Below are 19,756 nucleotides of genomic sequence, written 5' to 3'. Positions count from 1 at the left end.
TATGCTAAGGGCAGCCTAACGAAGGGCTGAGCTGGTGATGCACAAAGAGTAGCTGTGCCTTTGTCCCTGACCTGGAGATAGCTGATCTGGGGCCTGGCTCTGTTGCTTGCCTTGCACCTTTTGTTCCTGGTGTTATATCTCTACAAGTTATTTCTTCTCTATAAGGTCAGGAAAAGCTGGGGACATCCCAGCTGCTCTGGCCAGGTACCTAAATCCTCTCCTGTCCTACCCTGACAGCACCCTTGAGGGCTGTTGTGCAGGCTTCTCTAACTGCAGTGGTCCTGCTCAAGATGAGCCACACCAACCCCACTCCGCATGATGTTGCACTAGGCAAAGTGCAACAAAGTGCACAAAGAAAGATGACACAGAGAGCACCAGGCACACAGAACTACCTGCAACACTGCTAAGGTGAGGAAAAGGAGAAGGCCCTGGGAATGGAGAAGAGTAGGTGGATAAGGGCCTGGATGAGCAGCATTTGGCCCAGACATTGGTTTGTGGAGGGGGTTTCCAAATCTTAGAAACTGCTTGGTGAGGCCCCAGACCCTGCTGAGCCCTCTCTGTGGCCAAAGTCAGGAGGGCAGGGAGCTGAAAATCTCCTTTGCTTCTGGAGTTACCTGCACCCTGGACACTAAGGTCACCCTCAGCAGCGGGGTGCTCATGGCCGGTTCAGCACTTAGGGCCACCTCATTTCCAGAGACCAAGGCACAGAGGTCCCCATGTGTCACTGCAGCTCTGTCTCTCACCTTGGACTTTCCTGAGCTGGGGGAAGCCTCTTGCCTGATCTGCAGAGCTCCCCACCACACCCTGCCTGCCCCCAGGAAGGGTCACCCCTCCAACACCACCCACATACTACCAACCTGGATCTCCACAGGGTTCTTCTTGGGCCGGTACCCGTAATACTCCTCCTGGCGCTTCATGAACTTCCTGAAATGCTCTTGGATGAGGAAAGTAGCATAGAATTTGCCCACTGTCACTTCATCATCTGGAGGGGAGGAAACCAACCTGACGATACTGCCTATCACAAGGCCCTGGAGCTGTCAGAGCAGTTGAGACCCTGACCAGATGTCCCTCTGCCCCTCTGGGAAGTACCATCATGTGGCATACCTCCAATAGGTGGGATGACCTGGTCCAAAAGCTTCATACTTGTTCTCTTCCAGATTTTTTTGATAATGGCTCTGAGTTCCTCGTTGGACTGCTCAAAGTTACCTGCAAGAAAAGTGAGCAGGACAGAGTGGTTCATTCCCAGGGGAATGTGAACATGAGTGAAGAAAAAGCATGTGAAAATCTGGTGCAGGGAGAGATCAGACTACACTCAACAGTGCAGGAAGGGAGGCTGGTGGCTGTACATTGTGGCAGAGACGGTAACTGGATCAGAACCACTCCTCAGCTGTTCAGGGCTAAGTTATTCAGCTGGGGTGGCATTGGTTCACTCCAGGGCTGCAACACATGTGCCTGCAGCTAATAATGTCCTCCAGGCTTGGTTTCAGCAGCCCCATGCACATGGCCATGGTCTCTGGTCCAATGAGGTAATTAATAGCATGAAGCTAAGGGTTGCACCAGAGGGTCTAGCCTCATAGGCAAGTGCCCTGAGGTCCCTGGACAGAGTAGAACAGTGTGTAACCAGCACCCTGCAGCACAAGAAGAGGGTCACCCCATCAGGCCATAGAGGCAGACAGGAGCATAACTTACCTTCTGTCTTGATCTTGAGGGCTGTCCTCACCAGTGCAAAGAGAGTTGCATTGAAAGTGACAGTGCCATCGCTGTTCAGGGGCATGTTCATGCACACCAGACGCTGCAAAGCAAACCAACACCTGTGACTCCAGGCACCAGAGCAGTCTGGCAGCTCCCCACAAACACACAGCCTGTCCTGGCCAGAGGGCAGCCACACTGGCCAGAGAGAGGCTCTGCTCAGGGCACTGAGCTGCTGGTCAAAGAGCCCTCCCAGCTCTATCCAGGCCCACGGGGCTCTGCACCAGTGCTTGGCAGCACACAGGCCACGGGCAGCAACATTGCTGATCCTAACCAGCCAGCTAAACCAGATGAAGCTACAGGGAGAACCAGGTCAGATCTGTGGAAATAACACAATCTATGGGGCATTGGTGCCACCGGAGAAAATAATAGAATCATTTAGGTTGGAAAAGACCTTTAAGATCATCAAGTCCAAACATTAACTTAGCACTGCCAAGCCCACCACTAAACCATGTCCCTAAGCACCACATCTACATGTCTTTTAAACACCTCCAGGGATGGTGACTCAATCACCTCCTTGGCCAGCCTGTTCCAGTGCCTGACCACCCTTTCAGTGAAGAATTATTTCCTAATATCCAATCGAAACCTCCCCTGGATGAACTTGAGGCCGTTTCCTCTTGGTCTATCACTTGTTACTTGGGAAAAGAGATGTATACCCATGTCACTACAACCGCCTTTCAAGTAGTTGTGGAGAGCAATAAAGTCTCCCCTCAGCCTCCTTTTCTCCAGGCTTAACAACCAGCCAGCAAGAGACACAGTATTGCTGTCAGGGAGATGGGAGTAATTCTGCATTGTGCTCCACTCTCCAAAAAGTGCCCCAGGCTGCTGTGAGGGATCTGGGGATCAAAACTCCTAATGAGTTTGCTTAAGACCCACAAGGGTTTACACCAGTGCCTAAGCCCCTGCCCGTGTGGTTTACACGTTGAGTCCCACACAGGCCCTGGACTTGCGCACAATGAGCTAAGCCAGGTAAAGTGTACTGATGCATACAGAGATGGTGTTTCCAGCTCCCTCAGTGCTATCAGCCCTTGGAAACAAAATTCTACAGCCCAGTTGGTATGGCCAGGTACTCAGGCCCAGAATTTCTCCTGCAGCAGATGCAGATGTGGGGCACACCAGTGTGGCTCGGGAGTCCCTCTGCACGGAGCGGTCCAGGTTGGGCGGAGACCCCCCCCAGTGTGGGGCTGAGCACAGGCAGTTCCTTATCTCCAGGAGCCTGAAACATCAGCTCCGTGCAGGTTAACAGCATCTCTCCTTGCCTCCAGAATACTCCCTTCCATTAAACACAAGAGGTCAGAGCATGCATATAAACCATTATGCTGGGAAGCTGGCTGGATCGTCACCCTCAGCCTCTCTAGGGAGGAAGCAGACACAGCTTGGGGAAGGTGACCCTGTGCTCACACACCCTGTCACCCCCTTGGCTCTTACCTTACAAGCTACACGGTGCGGGCAGAACTTTCCGAAGCCCAGGGGAGGCTGGATACGTCTCAGCAAAGTCACTACATCCAAGTGTTTGATTCTGCCCCTGCAGAGATGACAAACTGCATCAGCAGGTGGACAGTGGTTCAGGCAGGGGCTGGGTGGGTTCATGCTTGCAGCCTGCCCTGTGCTCCTGTGGTGGGCAAATCCCTACACTTCCCTATGCTCCTCTTGGGGAAAGCAGCTGTTCCTCATGGCACCAGACAGCAGATAAAGGTGTGCAGTGGCATGGGAAGAGCTGGCAGCATCACCTGGGCTGGATGAAGAGGGGACTGGAAGTCTTATGTCCCCAAACCTCCTGATGGCTTGTATCAGCCCTGGAATATGCTGGCAAGTCCACATCCACCTCTGAGACACTGGGAACTAACTCTTAGTGCCACAGCTCTATTGTGTGTCTAAGGGCAGCCAGCCCCAGGCTTCCCACAGACCATCCCCTCTGTGCCATGCATCCCCTGTCACTCACTTGGCCTCAGGGTCATACTCAGCCCAGATCCGTTTGAACTCGTCCAGGTGATGGGGCCCAAGGATGGACCAGTCACGAGTGAGGTAGTCAAAGTTATCCATGATGACCGCCACAAAGAGGTTAATGATCTGAGGGCAGAGGAGTTGATGTGAAGGACACGAGTTAGGGCAGGGCCAAGCACTCAGCAGGTCCCTTGGCAGAGGAACAGCAAAAGCCTTCACAGCTGGCAGCACAGAACAGGGCAGTGCTGCGCACAGGCCCTACCCAGGACCATGGGAAAATGCAGGCAGATGTGCTCAGGAGGAGAAGCCTGAGTTCCCCTGGAGCCAGGGGATGCTGTGGGTCACCCCATGCAGGAATGGACCTCCCACCCAAGGAGATCATGTTAAAGGCTGCAGCAGGCACAGGACCTTTCCTCGCCACCCTTGTGAGAGCCAACATAGACACATCTGGATGGCAGCACATGGAAGCTGTCTGTGGGAAGGAACTAATGGGGGATCCTGGGCCTGACAGGAATGCGGTGCCAAGTTTGCAGCATGGCTGGGTTGATGGGCTGGGGGGTGATGCCCCTAGGAAGAGGGTGCTGTGGGCTCAGCCCCATGAGATGCAAATCTAACTCAACACCAGGGACTACCCAGGGCCAGGACAGGGGTGCCGAAGGGAGCCCCGTGGAAGCCAGCATACCAGGAAGGCACAGAGCATGTAGAAGCTGATGAAATAGAAGTAGGCAAAACCCGTGCCGCAGGTGTACTCCTCGCCCTCAGCAAAGTCTGACTCAGGGTCACACAGCTTGCCGTAGCTGCAGTCCAGTAGGATCTCCTGCCAGGCCTCACCAGTTGCACACCTGGGGAGAGGGGATGCCTGCTCGTCCTTCAGCATGATGAGCTGGGCATGCAGGGAGGGCTGTGGCCAGCCCAGCACACAGGGGGATGGGGAGCCACTGGGAAAGGAGCAGCCAGGATCTTGGGCTTGGGCTGCTGTGGGGAGTCTCCTATTCAAAGCTCCAAAGTGAAGCATTTGGAACTGAGGAAAGGCTTGGACTGAGCTGTTGCTTCCCCTTGAGTTTCCTCAAGATTCACAAATTAAAATCCAGTCTTGGAAAGAAACATCGAGAATAGAAACCCCAAAGTGCCTCTCTCTCCTCCAACTCAGCTGCACCAAGCAAACCTGAAATGTTTCCACTGCTTCAAGAGATTTTTCTGTAGGGCAAAAAAGAAATCAACCAGAGAAATGCTGGTCTCCCTCACTCCAGGCTGGTGGGCTCCCATGCTGACTCTGAGCCCAGCTCGCTTCTGAAGATGTTAGCTCACCAAGACAAGACTGACCTGAAGAGCAGCAGCACAGCTTGTGGAAAGGTTTGGAAGTTGTTGTTTCGGTTGATCTGGGTCCCATCCACCATGGCAATCTTCCCAAACATCTGTAAATCACCTTTTCAGCATCACAGCACCTTTCTCAGGCACCAACTACCTTCCAGAGCACCCCTGTCCCTGAGCTCCTCTTCCTCTTGTTTACTTGGTTTTGGGTGTCCCCAGAAGAGACTGAAACTGGGTTGTGGGTGCTCTGGGGCTCACAAGCTCCTTGGACATTCCTGCCTATGCTGAAAATGCCCCTGTCTATGCTGCATTTCTTCCGGGCCAAGGAGACAAGGTCTTCTGAACCAGGCACAAGCACTGGTGACTGTGTCTAGGTTGTGTCTTTGACTCTGAAAGTGCTATTTGCTGTATGCCTCAGTTGAGCTAGCTGCAGCCTGAGGATGGAAGGAGGCTGCTGGGGCTGTAAACATCCTTGCAGACCAGGGTAAAATGGTCCCATCATGTGCAAAGTCCAGGGAGTGCCTGGCAGACAACCTAGTCCCTTTCCATCCCATCTCCCCAGATGCTATTAGGCTCAGGGCATCTGCTCAAGACCAAATCCCACCCCTGTGCCTCTCACCTGCATCCCGATCACAGCATAGATGAAGAAAAGCATCACAATCAACAGGGCCACGTAGGGCAGAGCCTGTGACAAAAGGACCACGGCTTATGTGAGACAACAGCCCAGCATCAAGGCAACCCAGAGACAGGAGCTTGAGTCTGGAGCTACTGTGTGAGGCCAGCATCCTGGCCGCCATGTGGGGAGTGGATAGCTTGCTTTCTGCCTGCTCCTCTAACCACCCTCCCACCAGCCCCACTGTCCAGTTGTAATGCATGGGCAGGTTATGCCAGCCCCCGGGGGAGCATCAGGTCTCTGCAGCTGGGACAAAGGCTGAGCATAACACAGGAACGCCCAGGGCTGAGGGAACTGCCCAGGCTCAGGGGCTATGTGCTGAGATGCTGCAGAATGCTCTTGAGCTACCCACTTGGTGCAGAGCCCAGCCTCGCTGGGACTGGGGCTGGTGGACCTGGGCAGGCCCTGCCTGTTTGCTCAGCCCAGCACTGACACACGGTGTTGTCAGCCAGGGAGCCCTCCCACATCTTCACGCCCATACAGGAATGTTCTCCTGTACAGCACAAGCCCCTGGTCCAGTTTAAGGCCAGCAGCCTACCAGCACTGGAGCTTTCTTCTGCCTGGTGAGGACAGACTGCTCACGCAGCTGCCCTGAGGATCAGAACTTGCTGCCAGTCCAGGGCACGTGCTTGTCTGGGAGGGGAACACTCACATACCTGGAAAGACTTGATGAAGGTCCACAGGAGGGTCCTGACACCTTCCCCCCGGCTCAGCAGCTTCACCAGCCGCATCACCCGGAACAGTCGGAAGAAAGTGATGGAGACACGAGAATTGTCATCAGAGTCCTGCAGGCAGAGCAGAACACTTGGTGGGTGTCAGGTGCTGATGCCTCCAGGCAGACAAGAGAGGGTCCAGATCCTGGGGGGTGGAAGGGTAATGACATTCCCTCCCCCAGGCACCAGTCCTGGTCCCTGCAGCCCTTGCCTGCATGGAGGACCAGACTGAAAAGAGGATGTGCTGGCACCTTCCCTCCAGCCCTCCCAATATGTTCATCTCCCCAGCTCCATTGTCTCACATCTCTGTCCCCAGGCTGCTGGGATGCCCGATTATGAGTATGAGAGTAATCCTGTTAGCCAGAGGGATGGGACACTGCAGGGAGAAAGGCATGCTGTAAGGCAGGCTGGGAGAGCTGTGCTGTTCACCACACGCATGCCAGACAGGGCCACCCAAGGACAGGCTCAAGTCCCTGAAGGCTTTCGCCCAGCATGCACCATATGGGATTCTCCCACCTTAGGGCCTGCTTGTAAGGTGAGCTGTAGGCCAGGCACAAGAAGGGTTAATGATGGCTGTTTAAGTACATAAAGGCTGGTTTGGGAATGTCCCAGCATGGCTTTCAGGGACCAAAGGAGGGACTGAAGGCGGGGTGGGCCTGGGGCGGCACTGCTCAGCGTCACCCCTACCTGCAGTGATGCCTGCTTTCTTGGGGTGGCTGTGGGCCCCTCCTTGGAGGGGTGAACAGCTGTGTGCCAGGGCTGGGGACTCCTTGATTCAGGGCAGAATTGTCAGGAAGGAGGGGGTTCAGCAGGCACAGGTCCTGGGCCCAAAGGGCCAGGTTTTGTCTGGGAACACCCAGGACACTGGCAGTTGGAGATGCCGAGGGCTTGGTCAGCTGCTCCCCTGGTTGCTCCAGCATGGCACAGACTCAGCCCCAGGCTCTACCACAAGGATCCATACAAAAAAAATAGAAACATAGAATCTTTAGGTTACCTTTAAGATCACCAAGTCCTAACATTAACCTAGCACTGTCAAGCCCACCGCTAAACCATGTCCCTAAGCAATGCATCTGTACGTGTTTTAAAGACCTCCAAGGATGGTGACCCCACTGCTTTCCTGGGCAGCCTGCTCCAGTGCCTGACCACCCTTTCGGTGAAGATGTTTTTCCTCATGTCCAACCTAAACCTCCCCTGGTGCAACTTGAGGCCGTTTCCTCTCGTCCTATCACTTGTTCCTTGGGAGAAGAGATGGATACCCACCTCGCTACAGCCTCCCGTCCGGCAGCTGTAGGGAGCCATGAGGGCCCCCCCGAGCCGCCTCCTCTCCAGGCTGAACCCCCCCAGTTCCCCCAGCCGCTCCTCAGAGCGCTTGTGCCCCAGCCCCTGCCCCAGCCCCGCTGCCCGGCTCTGGACACGCTCCAGCCCCTCACTGTCCCTCCTGAGTGAGGGGCCGAAACTGAACCCGGGGTTGGGGGTGCAGCTGCGCCAGTGCCGAGTGCAGGGGGACGGTCACTGCCCTGGTCCTGCTGGCCACACTGTTGTGCCACAAGCCAGGACGCTGTTGGGCTCCTTGGCCACGTGGGCACACGGGGGGCTCACGTTCAGTTTGCCGTCAGCCAGCCCCCCAGGCCCTTTCCCTCCGGGCAGTTCCCAGCCCCCTGCCCCCAGCCCGCAGCGCTGCGTGGGGCTGGTGTGACCCAGGTGCCGGACCCGGCACTGAGCCGTGTTGAACCTCCTACAACTGGCCTTGGCCCATCGGCCCAGCCTGCCCAGATCCCTCTGCAGAGCCTCCTGCCCTCCCCCACATCAACGCTCCCCCCAGCTTGGGGCTGTCTGCAAGCTTACTGAGGGAGCGCTCGATCCCCTCATCCAGATCATCGATATTAAACAGGAGTGGCCCCAGCACTGAGCCCTGGGGACACCCCGTGTGACCGGTGCCAGCGGGATGTAACCCCATTCCCCACCACTCTCTGGCTTGGCCATCCAGCCAGCTTTTAACCCAGCACAGAGCACACCCGTCCTGGCCACGAGCAGACAGTTTCTCCAGGAGATGCTGTGGGAGATGGTGTCAAAGGATTTGCTAAGGTCCACAAGGACAACATCCACAGTCTTTCCCTCAGCCACTCAACAGGTCATCTTGTCATAGAAGGAGATCAGGTTCAAGCTGGACCTGCCTTTCATAAACTTGTGCTGGCTGGGCCAGATCCTCTGGTTGCCCTGCCCCTGCCATGTGATGGTGCTCAGGACAACCTGCTCCATAACCTTCCCTGGCACCAAGGTCAGGCTGAGAGGCCTGTAGTTCCCCAGATCCTCCTTCCTGCCCTTCTTGTGGATGAATGTCACATTGGCTACCTCCCAGTCTTCTGGGAGGTCCCCAGTTAGTCAGGGCTGCCGACAGATGATGGAGAGCAGCTTGGTGAGCTCCTCTGCTGGCTCCCTCAATACCCTTGCGTGGATCCCACGCGGTGCCATAGACTTGTGTGTGTCTAAATAGAGCAGCAGGTCACTAACTACTTCCTCCTGGACTGTGGGGACTTCATTCCACTCCTCATCCCTGTCTTCCAGCTCAGGGGCTGGGTACCCAGATGGAACCTGGTCTTGCTGTTAAAGATTGAGGCAAAGAAAGCATTAAGCACCTCAGCCTTTTCCTCATCCTTTCTGGCAATGTTCTGTGCTGCATCCAATAAAAGATGAAGATTCTCCTTAGCCCTCTTTTGGTTTCTAATGTATTTGTAAAAACTTTTTTTTGTTCTATTTTATGGCAGTGAGCAGCCTGAGTTCTAGCTGGGCTTCCACCTCTCTAATCTTCGCTCTGCAGAAATTTGTGACATACTTTTAGTCCTCCAGAGTTGCCTGCCCCTCCCGTGGGTGGTAAACTCTCCATTTCCCCTCCTAGTTCCAGCCAAAGCTCTCTGCTCAGCCAGGCCAGTCTTCTCCCCTGCTGGCTTGTTTTTTGGAAATGGGGACAGCCTGCTCCTGTGCCTTTAAGACTTCTTGAAGAATGTCCAGCCTTCCCGGACCCCTTTGCCCTTCAGGACTGTCTCCCAGGGGACTCTGCCAACCAGGCTCTTAAACAGGCCAAAGTTGTCCCCCAGAAGTCCAAGGTAGCAGTTCTGATGAACATCCTCCTTATTTTTCCAAGAATTGGAAATTGTATCATCTCATGATCATTGTGCCTAAGACATCCTTTGACCAACACATCACCCACCCGTCCTTCCCTGCTTGTAAGCAGAAGGTCCAGGAGGCATCTCGCCTGGTCGCCTCACCGACCAACTGTGTCAGGAAGTTCTTCCACACACTCCAGGCACTGTTCATCCCAACTGCCATGACTGCTTGGAATATCTTTCCCACTGCCACCTTGGCCTCTCAGAGCTTTACTGCTGCCACTGGATCCCCCTCACTCCCATCATCCAGCTCACTTGCTTCCAGCTATTTCAGGGCAACAGACCCCATCTGCAAACACCCCTCCCAGCAGCTCCATTTTGCCCAGTCTGGCATTTCTGAGTTCCCAGGGCTGCAATGGACAACACCATCTCCTCTCCCCACGTCTCTTTCTTTTGCCTTTCACTCTCCTAGTGCCTAGCACCTGCCCAGAGAGCATGGTGGTCAGGAACATCTCATCAGCTCCAGTGCATCATGTCCCCACCATCAGGACCTGGGCAGTGCCTAGCAAAGGCCAGCCTGTCCTCTGCAGTTCCCAACACCAGGGCCCTGGGAGCCCTGGGAAGAGGCTCTAGCTCATGGGACCCTGCAGCCAGCCCCTGCCTGTTTTCAGAGTTCCTACGGGAGCTCCTATGGGCCAACCCAGGGCATCTCACCCCACTGCACCCCCATGGTGGTCTCAGCCACCAGCACAGGGCTTGACCCACTCAGCCTCCCAGCACATCAGGCCAGGAATCATGGTACACAGTCAGCCCCCTGAGGGAAGGCATGGTGCAAGAGTTACCTCTCTAACCATTTCTCCAGCTAACAGTTTCAGAGGCTGTAATCGTGCAGGCCAATCCCTTCAGAGGAACCATGCCAAGTGGCCTGCCCTCAACAGCCAAGAACACCTTTGTTAGATGCCCCATTCAGGTCAGGTATTGCAGTGCTGGAGGGCAGGACTGGGCCAGCAAATGGACTCAGGAGGGCTGGGGAACAGCCTGGTACATCTCAGGGTGGGAAGGGGTGCCTGTGTGTGAGGTGTCTTGCCCTGAGTCCCTCTCAGGAAGGGGAGCTGCACCGCAGAGAGAGCAGCTGGGTCTGGTGTAGTTTAATGACATGCAGGACACATGCAAACACTGGCCACAGGCACACTGGTACGGCCACGGGCAGCAAAGGGGAGAGGGGCGCACCACAAGCACATGCAGCTGATATTTACGATGCTATCACAGCCTCCGCTGAGGCAGTACAATCCGCCACTGGATGCAAGAACAGTCTGTCAAGAGAACAAGAAAGTCAGCAGGAGAAGTGAGGCAGGAACAAGAGGGATGGAGGGAGGGATGAGTGGTGGCAGAAGAAGACAACTTGGACACAGAAGGAAGAGTAAGATGGAAATTGAGGACAAGAGGAGGAGTACAGGGGAAGGACAGGCAGAGACCCACTGTCACAGGCTCACTGACAAGGCAAGATGACTTTTGAGGGGCAGAGGCAGCAGATGGATGGCCAGGGAGATGCACTGATCATGAAGGACTTACCCACGTAAGGAGTAAGGTGTGTATGGGCCAGGAAATCTGGGCTAAACCTCAGAACTGTGTAATTTTTCTGGTTCCCATGGTCACAACCCAGGTCAGGCCAGAGGTGGGATCTGGAGGCAAGCTGACCAGCTCAAGCCAACCCATGGCTCCTCCACAGCAAGCTGGGCTGCTTTCAGGAGGTAGGAGACAAACCCTTCCCTGCCTGGTACTGTTCACCCACCAACCCAAGAGGCAGGAACTGCTGGTCTGCACACACATCGGCACACACAAGGCACGTGTTCACACGCAGGGGTGTGCTTACACACACACACGCACAAACCCCTGAGGCTCCTCGAAGCTAGCTGGAGACACACTCTTCTCTGCAGAGACCCTAGGATACTTTGGGGCAGGGGGTATCCCAGTGCAGACACCAACACCTGACCCTCAGTGGGGTGGCCCAGCCCCAGTGCCCCTAGCACAGACCAGGTTTGTTCCTGGGTGCCCAGCCAGTGATTGCAGGAGGCTTTGGGTAGGCTGGGAGGGTTGGCCCTTGTGAAGGGACCAAGTTTCCAGGCCAGGCATTGGCAGGAGTGACATAGAAGCATGGACACTGCCAGCCCCCTACACTTCAGAGCTTGGGGTAGCATTGCCAGAGCAGCCCCCATCCCTACTTTCCCTTTGCCCCAGATCCCTCAATACCGTCTGGGATCTGGGGGAACTCAATGAACGGACAACCATGAAGATCTGGCTGTGGTGGCTAGCAGAGAGCTCCTGACAGCACAATTCTCCCCACCACCTCACCCTGACAGCCACACACAGAGACATGAGGGAGGAGAAAAAAAGAGGCAGAATGGAAAGAGAGAGGAGAGGACAGACTTTGCAAACCAGAGTGCCTGGCTGCTACCAGGAATGGCACAGCTGCTGCGAGGTGTCACTCACCACCCCTGTACCACAGTGCAAGCTTGTTTTGTGAAGGCCATCCTCCTGAAAACACTGTAGCCCCCCAAGGTCTGCCTGCACCTGCAAGGTGATCTGTGATGGGTTGCAGTGGTTGCAAACAGCTCCTGGGGGCCATAGGTAACAGATCCACCTTGTACTGACCTCTCAGCAGGGAGGACACTTACCAGAAGGGGGGGGGGTGAGTTTGCCCTCCCACCTCCTAATCCTCCTGCACATCACCAGATGGCTGAGAAAAGCTTGGTGATGCTAGTAGAGATGTGGGCTGGATAGAGAAGAAAGCACATGGAGGTGGCAGCTGGGAGGGGCCCTGCTCTCAGGAGGAGACATAAATGGTCACCGCGGCATGAGACCTGCAGGACTGTCTGTGATGGAGGTCCCTGAAGAGCCTGGGGGACTTGGTGGGGAAACCAGTGCTCCTACTGCTGCAGCGCCCAGACCTGGGGGAGAGGGCCAGGGAAGCTCAGGACATATAGGGCCGTTTGTGAAATCCTTCCTGGCCCTCTGCACAGCCCTGCCACAGCCAAAAGCATTGCAGCACGCAGGGCACAGCACCTGGGTCAGACCCTGCCAGCCTGGCCAGGGCACCAGACCCCTCCGGGTGCCTATGACCTGTGTCCCTGGGCACCCCCACAGACCCATGGCAAGCACAGCAGTACTTCGGCATCTGTGCCAGCTGACCCAGTCTCTCACTCCACAAGGACTGAAAATCACTGCCCAGTCCAGGGCCTTGAGCACCATTTGGACTTCATTCCTGAGTGATAACAGGATGGGGAAGGAGGTAGTGCATAGTGTATTAGGAAATTATATCCTACAGGCAATGGGAACCCAGTTCACAGGTGCAGAGAGCTGGGGGGCCAAGGATGGGGTCCTGGAGGATCTGGTGACAGATCAAAGCTGCTGGTACTGGCATGGAATCTGGGAGCTCATCAAGGCTGAGAAGCCCAGAGGCTAGAGGACGGCAGTATCAACATGCAAGTCTGCGCAGGGAGGTGCATGTTGCTGTCACAGGGGAGGAAGGTGGATGGTTTTGTTCATCCCAGCTCGGTAAGGCCTGGACCACCCTCCATACCTGGCAGATAACTGTCACCAAGGGCCCCTAAATGCCCTCTTCTCCCTGGCACAGAGAACAGCAGAAGGGTACCCTGGTGCAGGGGTAGCAGTGCAGTATCTCTGCCAGACACAGCCCTGCAGTACACTGGAGCTGGCAAGCCCTTCTCCCAAGAGGAGACAGCATGCAAAGTCACTAGGGAGGGTTAATCTATAATCTACTCGATCCTACAGCTGCTTCTAGGGTTATCATCAGATCTGCTAAATGCAGCATGACCTCCTTGTGCAGAGGGGCATTTTCAGTGCTAGGGATGAGGTGCGGGTGTCCCAGTGCTATGAAAGGGAGTGGCATGCTGGCTTCCTAGCACTGCTCTGAAAATGCTCCCCAGCAGAGTACTTACCATATAGCCACTGCCTGCAGCCACCCAGCCAAGCAGTTTATATGGTGTAGAGCTTCTGAAATATGTGTAGAGTATACACATGCACACATACACAGTCAGTATGTGTATGTGTATGTATCACTGTATAAAGAGACACATGCAAAGCAAATGCCTTGAAATTTGATATGTCTGATCCTCTCCTGGCATGGGACAGAAGTGTCCTGTGGGTACAGGGAGCTGTGGGAACCCTTCTTCTTCATACCTGCACTGATCTGAGGCTGGATGTGTGGGTGACTGCCTGTCCAGACACACACATGGAAGACAGACAGGGTGAGGGGGGAAGGGGCTGGCATGCATCCTGCTACTCGTGGTCCAGTCCTCAGTGAGTAAACTGTGTTCCATAGGACCCCAGTGCCTACAGGTTCAGGGGAGGGGAGGGGGCCACTGTGACATGCTGGCTGGCTGGAGATGGTCTGTTATGTTTAAACAGTGCTTGAAGTTCCACAGGGCCACAGCTGTGATCTCCACAGACCCATGTCACAGGCTGATCCTGGCTTGTCCCTCCTCAGAACCAAGCATAGCAGGGAGAGAGGAGAGGACACCAACACTCTGCAGAGCTAGACACCACACCAGCATGCCTGTCTCACCCCAGGGCAAGTGCTGTGGCACAGCCTGAGGTGGGTGTCAGCAGTGGTGCTCTGCAGGGACACCCTCGTGCCCAAGCAGCCTGATACTTACATCAATCTCACTGAGGATGACGTCAATGATGCTGCCAATCACTATGAGGAAGTCAAAGACGTTCCAGGGGTCCCCAAAGTAGCCCTGCCAGGGAAGACCCAGAGAAGAGGAGTGAACATCCAAAGGTTAAGTCAAAGAGGAGACAGATGATGGTGCCCAGAGGAAGGAGTGGCAGAAGAATCACCAGTGACCTCTGCCAACTTGGGGAGAGTCAGAAGAAGGGGTGGTGGTCAGACCTTGCACCCTCTGGTCAATTGTTTGGTCCTGTCTTGCGATGGTGTGAAATGAGAAGGGTGGATTGAGGTAGCTAGAGCTATGATCTCACCAGTGACAGATGACCTTGAAGATGGGAACAATAGCCAACTGGATTGGGTTGGATTTGGCTAGCAATGGTAGCTCTGACAAACAGTAGTCCTTCTAGAAACTCACAGGTCCTGTGCATGCGAGACCCCAAGGGTCTTAAAAGGAGAATTTCTCTGGATTTTCAGGCCTGGGGGTGCTTGTACTCCAGAGATGCTAAATGTAGGGTTAATGGACACCCCTGGCCTGGACTGAGGTCCTCTCCTGCTCTCCTGACCATGCCCTCCTCTCACCTTGGCTTTAAAGGCCATGAGCTTGAGGATCATCTCCAGGGTGAAAAGGATGGTGAAGGCCACATTGAGGATGTCTGAGATGTGGTTCATTTCTGCAGACTGGTTGTAATGCTGACGAGAAGGCAGAAGGAACCATGTTAGCCCGTGGCAGATCCAGCCTTCGTTGTGAACTCAGAGGTGTGTGCTGGATGCAGATCCCTGTCCCTCAGACCTATGGCTCAGCAATGATCAGAAAAAAGGAAATTTCTTCCTTGCAGCCCCTTCTCTGGGCTCCATACATCTAACCAGTCCCACTTTGCCCCTATCCCCAGGGGTGGTAAGCACACATCACAAGCTTTGCTGTTTAGGAAAGATCTTCTCCCCAGAAGCTCCCTTGGAGGTGGCAGGGCTCAGCTAACCCGCCTGCTGCTGTGGAAACTCCTCCACCACCCGTGGTGGGCACTGTGCCCCTTACCTGCATGCCCAGGCAGATGGTGTTCAGCAGGATCAGGAAGAACATGAGGTACTCAAAGTAGGAGGAGGTGACCACATACCAGATTTGGTACTGATAGGGGTTCTTGGGGATGTAGCACCGCAGTGGACGAGCCTTCAGCGCATACTGCACACACTGGCGCTGGGGAGGGGAGGGCAGGTGTAATCCCACAGTGGGGCACAGGGCAGTGCCAGGGGCACAGACACAGAGTCAGCACCACCGGCAACACTGCATGTCCCCACAGACACAAGCTGGATTTCCTCCTTTTCTCTTAGCTCACCAACATGGGCCAGGGACAGCAATGGTTCAAGTATCTGCTGTGCTTTCTGGAAATACACCCCCAGGGCACGTACACAGGATCAAGTTTCCAAAGCCACTGCTTGCCTCCAAAGACTGCCATGCTGCCCTTGTACTGACCACTCCAGCCCAGAGCCTGTCTGGTTATCATGGCACTTTCCCAGGGTCTCTCAGGACTGGCCAAGACCAGCCTGAAGACATCACATGAACCGGGGGTGAAGGGGGCACTGAGTTTTCTCTCTGAACCTGAGAGGTACTAAGCAGGCCCTTCCCTCCCCAGGAGGCCAGAGCATTTTCTGCTGAGTTCATGTGCAGCTCAGATGACCCCTGCTACCCTTAGCCCAAGGTGACCATGCTGCATCTGCAGGCTTGCTCAGCAAATGAGCATGCCAGCACCTTCTCTGGGCCAGCAGGCAACTCTCTAGCTGTCCCTCCCAGAACATGCCACATCCTCTGCTGATGCCAGTCTTGCTTCTGGTGCTTTCACCTTTGATGTTCCCCAGCACCACAGAAGGGCTGACAGTGGAAAGTGGCTCTGGAGATGGTCTAGTGACTGTTCCCTGCCTAAAGAAGGGCCAGCTAGAGCATGTGGCCCAGGACCGTGTCCAGCTGGGTTTTGAATACCTCCAAAGATGGAGACTTCGCAACCTCTCTGGGCATCCTGTTTCAGTGCCTGACCACCCTCACCATAAAAAAAGGGTTTTTTTAATGTTTAAATGGAATTTCTTGTTTTCTTCAGTTTGTGCCCATTGCCTTTTGCCCTGTTAAATGAGCACAACCGAAAAGAGCCTGGTTCCATCTTCTTTACACCCTCCCATTAGGTATTTATACACATAGGTAAGATCCCTTTGAGCTTTCTCTTCTCATCACCAGACTCAGCTCTCAGCCTCTCCTTACATGACAGATGCTTCAGACCCTCAGTCATATCAGTGGCTCTTTGCTGGACTCGCCCTGGTACATCCATGTCACTTTTCTACTGGGAAGCCCAGAACTGAGCACAACACTGATCCAGCTCAGTGTGAGCACCTGCTTGCAGCAGAAGGCCCACTCCCTGGTTCTGGTCCACTTTGCCCTTCCCTTGGAAGGCCTGCACTGTGGCCAGGCTTGGGTCCACCTCACCCTGCCCCAGCAGCAAACAGATCTGGGGCACGTTCAACTTTTCTGCGCCACCAGTGGCACCACTAAGGGTTGATCCAAATTAGCCAGTCCCAGCAGTGCCAGATCCAGGGCTGGTCCACCTTGCCCTGTCCCAGCAGTCCCATTACCTGGTTCTTGTCCAGCTCACAATTCTTGTACTCGCTCTCCCCCTGCTCCTGGAAAGTGACAATGACAAAGCCCACAAAGATATTCATCATGAAGAAGGCAATGAGGATGATGTAGATGATGAAGAACATTGCAATCTCCACCCGATAGTTGTAGATAGGGCCTGTATCCTCAGCGTTAGTGTCAATAGCCATATACAGCAGCCTACAGGAGGGATAGCAAGGCAACAGAGATCCTAATTAGCTGGGAAAGACCACATCTCCTCTTGAAGGTTACAGAGAGCTCAGGGGACATCCCAAATCCAACAGTGGTGGGACAGGGCTGCTGGGATGACCTTGTCAGCTGCACAGCCACTGCCAGGATGGCTAGCCCTGCTCCTCAGCCTGGGCAGCTCTTCTTTCTTTACCACGGTAAAGGCCTATGGCAGTGACCTGCTCCCAGCACAGACCCATCCCTTGGCAGGCCCCGCATGCAGCCAGACTCACTGTGGCCAGCCCTCGAAGGTGGAGACAGTGAAAAGTGACATCATGGCTGAGAAGACATTGTCGAAGTGGAAGTTGCTGGGCAACCAGACACGCTGCTGTAGCTCAATCTGCTTGGGGTCCCCGTCCACGTAGTTGATGAAATAACCCCTGCAGCAGAAGGGATGTGGTGCTCACCAGGCAGGGTCCCTTTCAGCCCACCTGCTGCAGTGTTGGCCCAGGGTTCTTTCATCCCTGGGAGGGGAGGATAACCCTGTACTTGTTTCTGATTTACCCCAGCGGGAGAGAGAACAGCACGAGACCTCAGGTCCAATTTTTGATGCAACATCCCCATGGAGGAACACAAGTGACCCCTGCCACACACACCACTCCCATCTCTGGCCACTGCCCTGCTGGGGCTGAGCTGCAGAGAGCTCTTACCTGCAGTCCTTCTCTGTCATCTTGGATGGATCTGTGCATCTATAAAACTTGCCCTGCATTTAACAGAGATCAGAAGAGGCTATGATTTTGCTGTGACTTCAGAAACTCTGGGGAGTTTTGACTTTTTCACAGCCCACAGTCAGTCCCCACCCTGCCTCTGTGCTGACTCTGGCCCCTGCCTCACACCACTGCTGGCTTCCCCACTCTGCATTCCAACACAACCCAGTTCACAGAGTGTTTCAGGAGCCACAGGAGACCCTAGGGTCAATCCCATGCTGAGACAAGTAAATGTTGCCTAGTGTCTAGCTCATCCTATCTGGGAGCCAACTATTTGGAGAAGAGGAAAGAAAGCAACAACCTTAGAATTAACTAAAAGTTAAGGTATGCTGACAGGTCTTCTCTGTCTGCAAGGTGTCCTGAAAGCTCTCCTCATATTGGCTGGGAATTTAAGCTCAATTATTAGAACAAAACTGAGCTCAGCCAGGGCCAGCTCTCCCTTGGAGCAGCCAAGGTCCAGAGAGCAAGAGTAGTGCTGTGAAAAAGGAAACTTTGCATTCAAAGCACGGAGGAAGTCAGAAGCACTTGCTGCCTTAGAAAGGGGAAACTGAAGCACAAAGTGGGGCAAAGGCAGCTGGTCCCTTTACATGTGTTGTCTGGACCTGGCAGTATCCTGGGTGTTTCCTGCCTTCCTCTCACCGCAAGGTCTTTTGCCAGCAGGTCTGGTGCAGGCAGGTCTTCTTGCAGAGAGTACGGCCTGTGCTGACTTCAACACTGAGAGGCACCATCCCCAAGGGCTATGACTAGGAGAGCCTGTCCAGGATGTGCCTGAGCAGAACATCTTTCCTGCCCATCTGAGACACATCTCACCTTGAAGAGCTGGACTCCAATGCAGGCAAACATGAACTGCAGCAATGTTGTGACGACCACAATGTTACCGATAGTCTTGATGGCCACGAATACACACTGGACCACGTGCTGCAGAGGTTGAGGACAGTGCACAGGTAAGCATGCCTAGGGCAAGCCCCTGCTGCATGTCCCACACCCTTTCACTGCAGGGATGGGCCCCAGGAAGAGTGGGAATCTGCCAAGAGCAGTGGGATGGGGCAGACTCCTTCCACAGATGGGGAGTGGGAATTGGGTTCCTGGCCTCACAAACCCCACAGGGCATGATGTCTGCCACATAACCTCTTGTAAGGGCCAAGGACCCCTAGCCCCAGCCTCCCTCTTTACCTTTAGCCCCTTTGCCCTGTTAATGGCTCGCAGGGGCCTCAGCACCCTCAGCACCCGGAGGATCTTCACCACTGAGATGGCACTGGACCTGAGAAGGAAGGCAGAGCTGAGATGGAGCAATTCCCCTGCCCAGGCCAGCCTGACACAGCCCCAGCAAGCAGTCATAGAGGCCAAGCTGGGACCAGAGGTGAGGGGCAAGGGATGGCAGAGACATGCGGATATCGCTAACCCATCACCACACATAAGACCAAGGGACACTGGCAGCTGGAGAAGGCAGATCCAGATGGAATTCCTGCTCAGATCTTCACCTTTGACACTCAAGGAGTTTGCCTCCCTGACTCCCCGTTGTGCATGCCCTGTCCCCCTCCCTGTCACTAGTAAAGCATGACTTTAGGGACACTAGCACATGGGCTAATGCTTGGCCCTTGGGCTGGCTGCTCCTTTTCCATCCAACTCAGAGAGCTGCAGCACTCCAGATACCCTGCCAGGCTAAACAGACCTGTGCCCACCCTGTCAAGTGTGGAAATGCTTACTCAATTCCCATGGAGATGAGGGAGACAGCGACCACCAGCAAATCGAGGATGTTGAAAGAGTTCCTGCAGAAGGAGCCTTTGTGCAGGAAAGCACCGTAGGCTGTCATCTGTGGAGCAGAAGGAGTTAGGAGAGAAGCCAGGCAAGGCTTAGGGTCATGGTCCTTCCACAGCCCTGGGGTGGACAAGGCACGAGGGGCCTGGGGACCCTATCCCGCTCAGACCTCTACCTCTGCAGCCAGGCAGGAAGCTGACTTCAGCTGGAAATCCTCTGTCCTGTACTGTCTGGAGACAAGACT

At 54.7% G+C, this 19,756-nt stretch overlaps 1 protein-coding gene across 13 annotated transcripts in view; it reads right to left on the bottom strand.

The window, feature by feature from the left end:
* Positions 1–19,756, bottom strand: part of LOC119158510 (voltage-dependent L-type calcium channel subunit alpha-1S-like) — a 45,999-nt gene that overhangs the window by 3,988 nt on the left and 22,255 nt on the right. For 8 of the 13 annotated variants that reach the window (XR_005107890.1, XR_005107889.1, XM_037410564.1 and 5 more), the window contains 19 exons: positions 19,461–19,567; positions 18,928–19,015; positions 18,565–18,672; positions 17,698–17,750; positions 17,281–17,427; positions 16,798–16,999; positions 15,218–15,376; positions 14,764–14,874; positions 14,171–14,254; positions 10,751–10,807; positions 6,334–6,462; positions 5,624–5,689; positions 5,017–5,108; positions 4,376–4,535; positions 3,692–3,819; positions 3,178–3,274; positions 1,690–1,792; positions 1,105–1,206; positions 858–982 (listed from right to left, as the gene is read on the bottom strand). Coding sequence is in view for 10 of the 13 variants with exons in the window: in XM_037410564.1 (XP_037266461.1) it covers positions 858–982; positions 1,105–1,206; positions 1,690–1,792; positions 3,178–3,274; positions 3,692–3,819; positions 4,376–4,535; positions 5,017–5,108; positions 5,624–5,689; positions 6,334–6,462; positions 10,751–10,807; positions 14,171–14,254; positions 14,764–14,874; positions 15,218–15,376; positions 16,798–16,999; positions 17,281–17,427; positions 17,698–17,750; positions 18,565–18,672; positions 18,928–19,015; positions 19,461–19,567 (2,118 nt within the window). In the remaining 3 variants the exon portion in view is untranslated. Of the gene's footprint in view, positions 1–857; positions 983–1,104; positions 1,207–1,689; positions 1,793–3,177; positions 3,275–3,691; positions 3,820–4,375; positions 4,536–5,016; positions 5,109–5,623; positions 5,690–6,333; positions 6,463–10,750; positions 10,808–14,170; positions 14,255–14,763; positions 14,875–15,217; positions 15,377–16,797; positions 17,000–17,280; positions 17,428–17,697; positions 17,751–18,564; positions 18,673–18,927; positions 19,016–19,460; positions 19,568–19,756 lie in introns of those variants that run through there. The other 5 variants (XM_037410568.1, XM_037410558.1, XM_037410559.1 and 2 more) reach the window with 4 other exon arrangements.

Source organism: Falco rusticolus, chromosome 17 (assembly GCF_015220075.1).
Source record: "Falco rusticolus isolate bFalRus1 chromosome 17, bFalRus1.pri, whole genome shotgun sequence".
NCBI lineage: Eukaryota > Metazoa > Chordata > Aves > Falconiformes > Falconidae > Falco > Falco rusticolus.
This window is presented reverse-complemented; position numbering and strand designations above follow the sequence as displayed.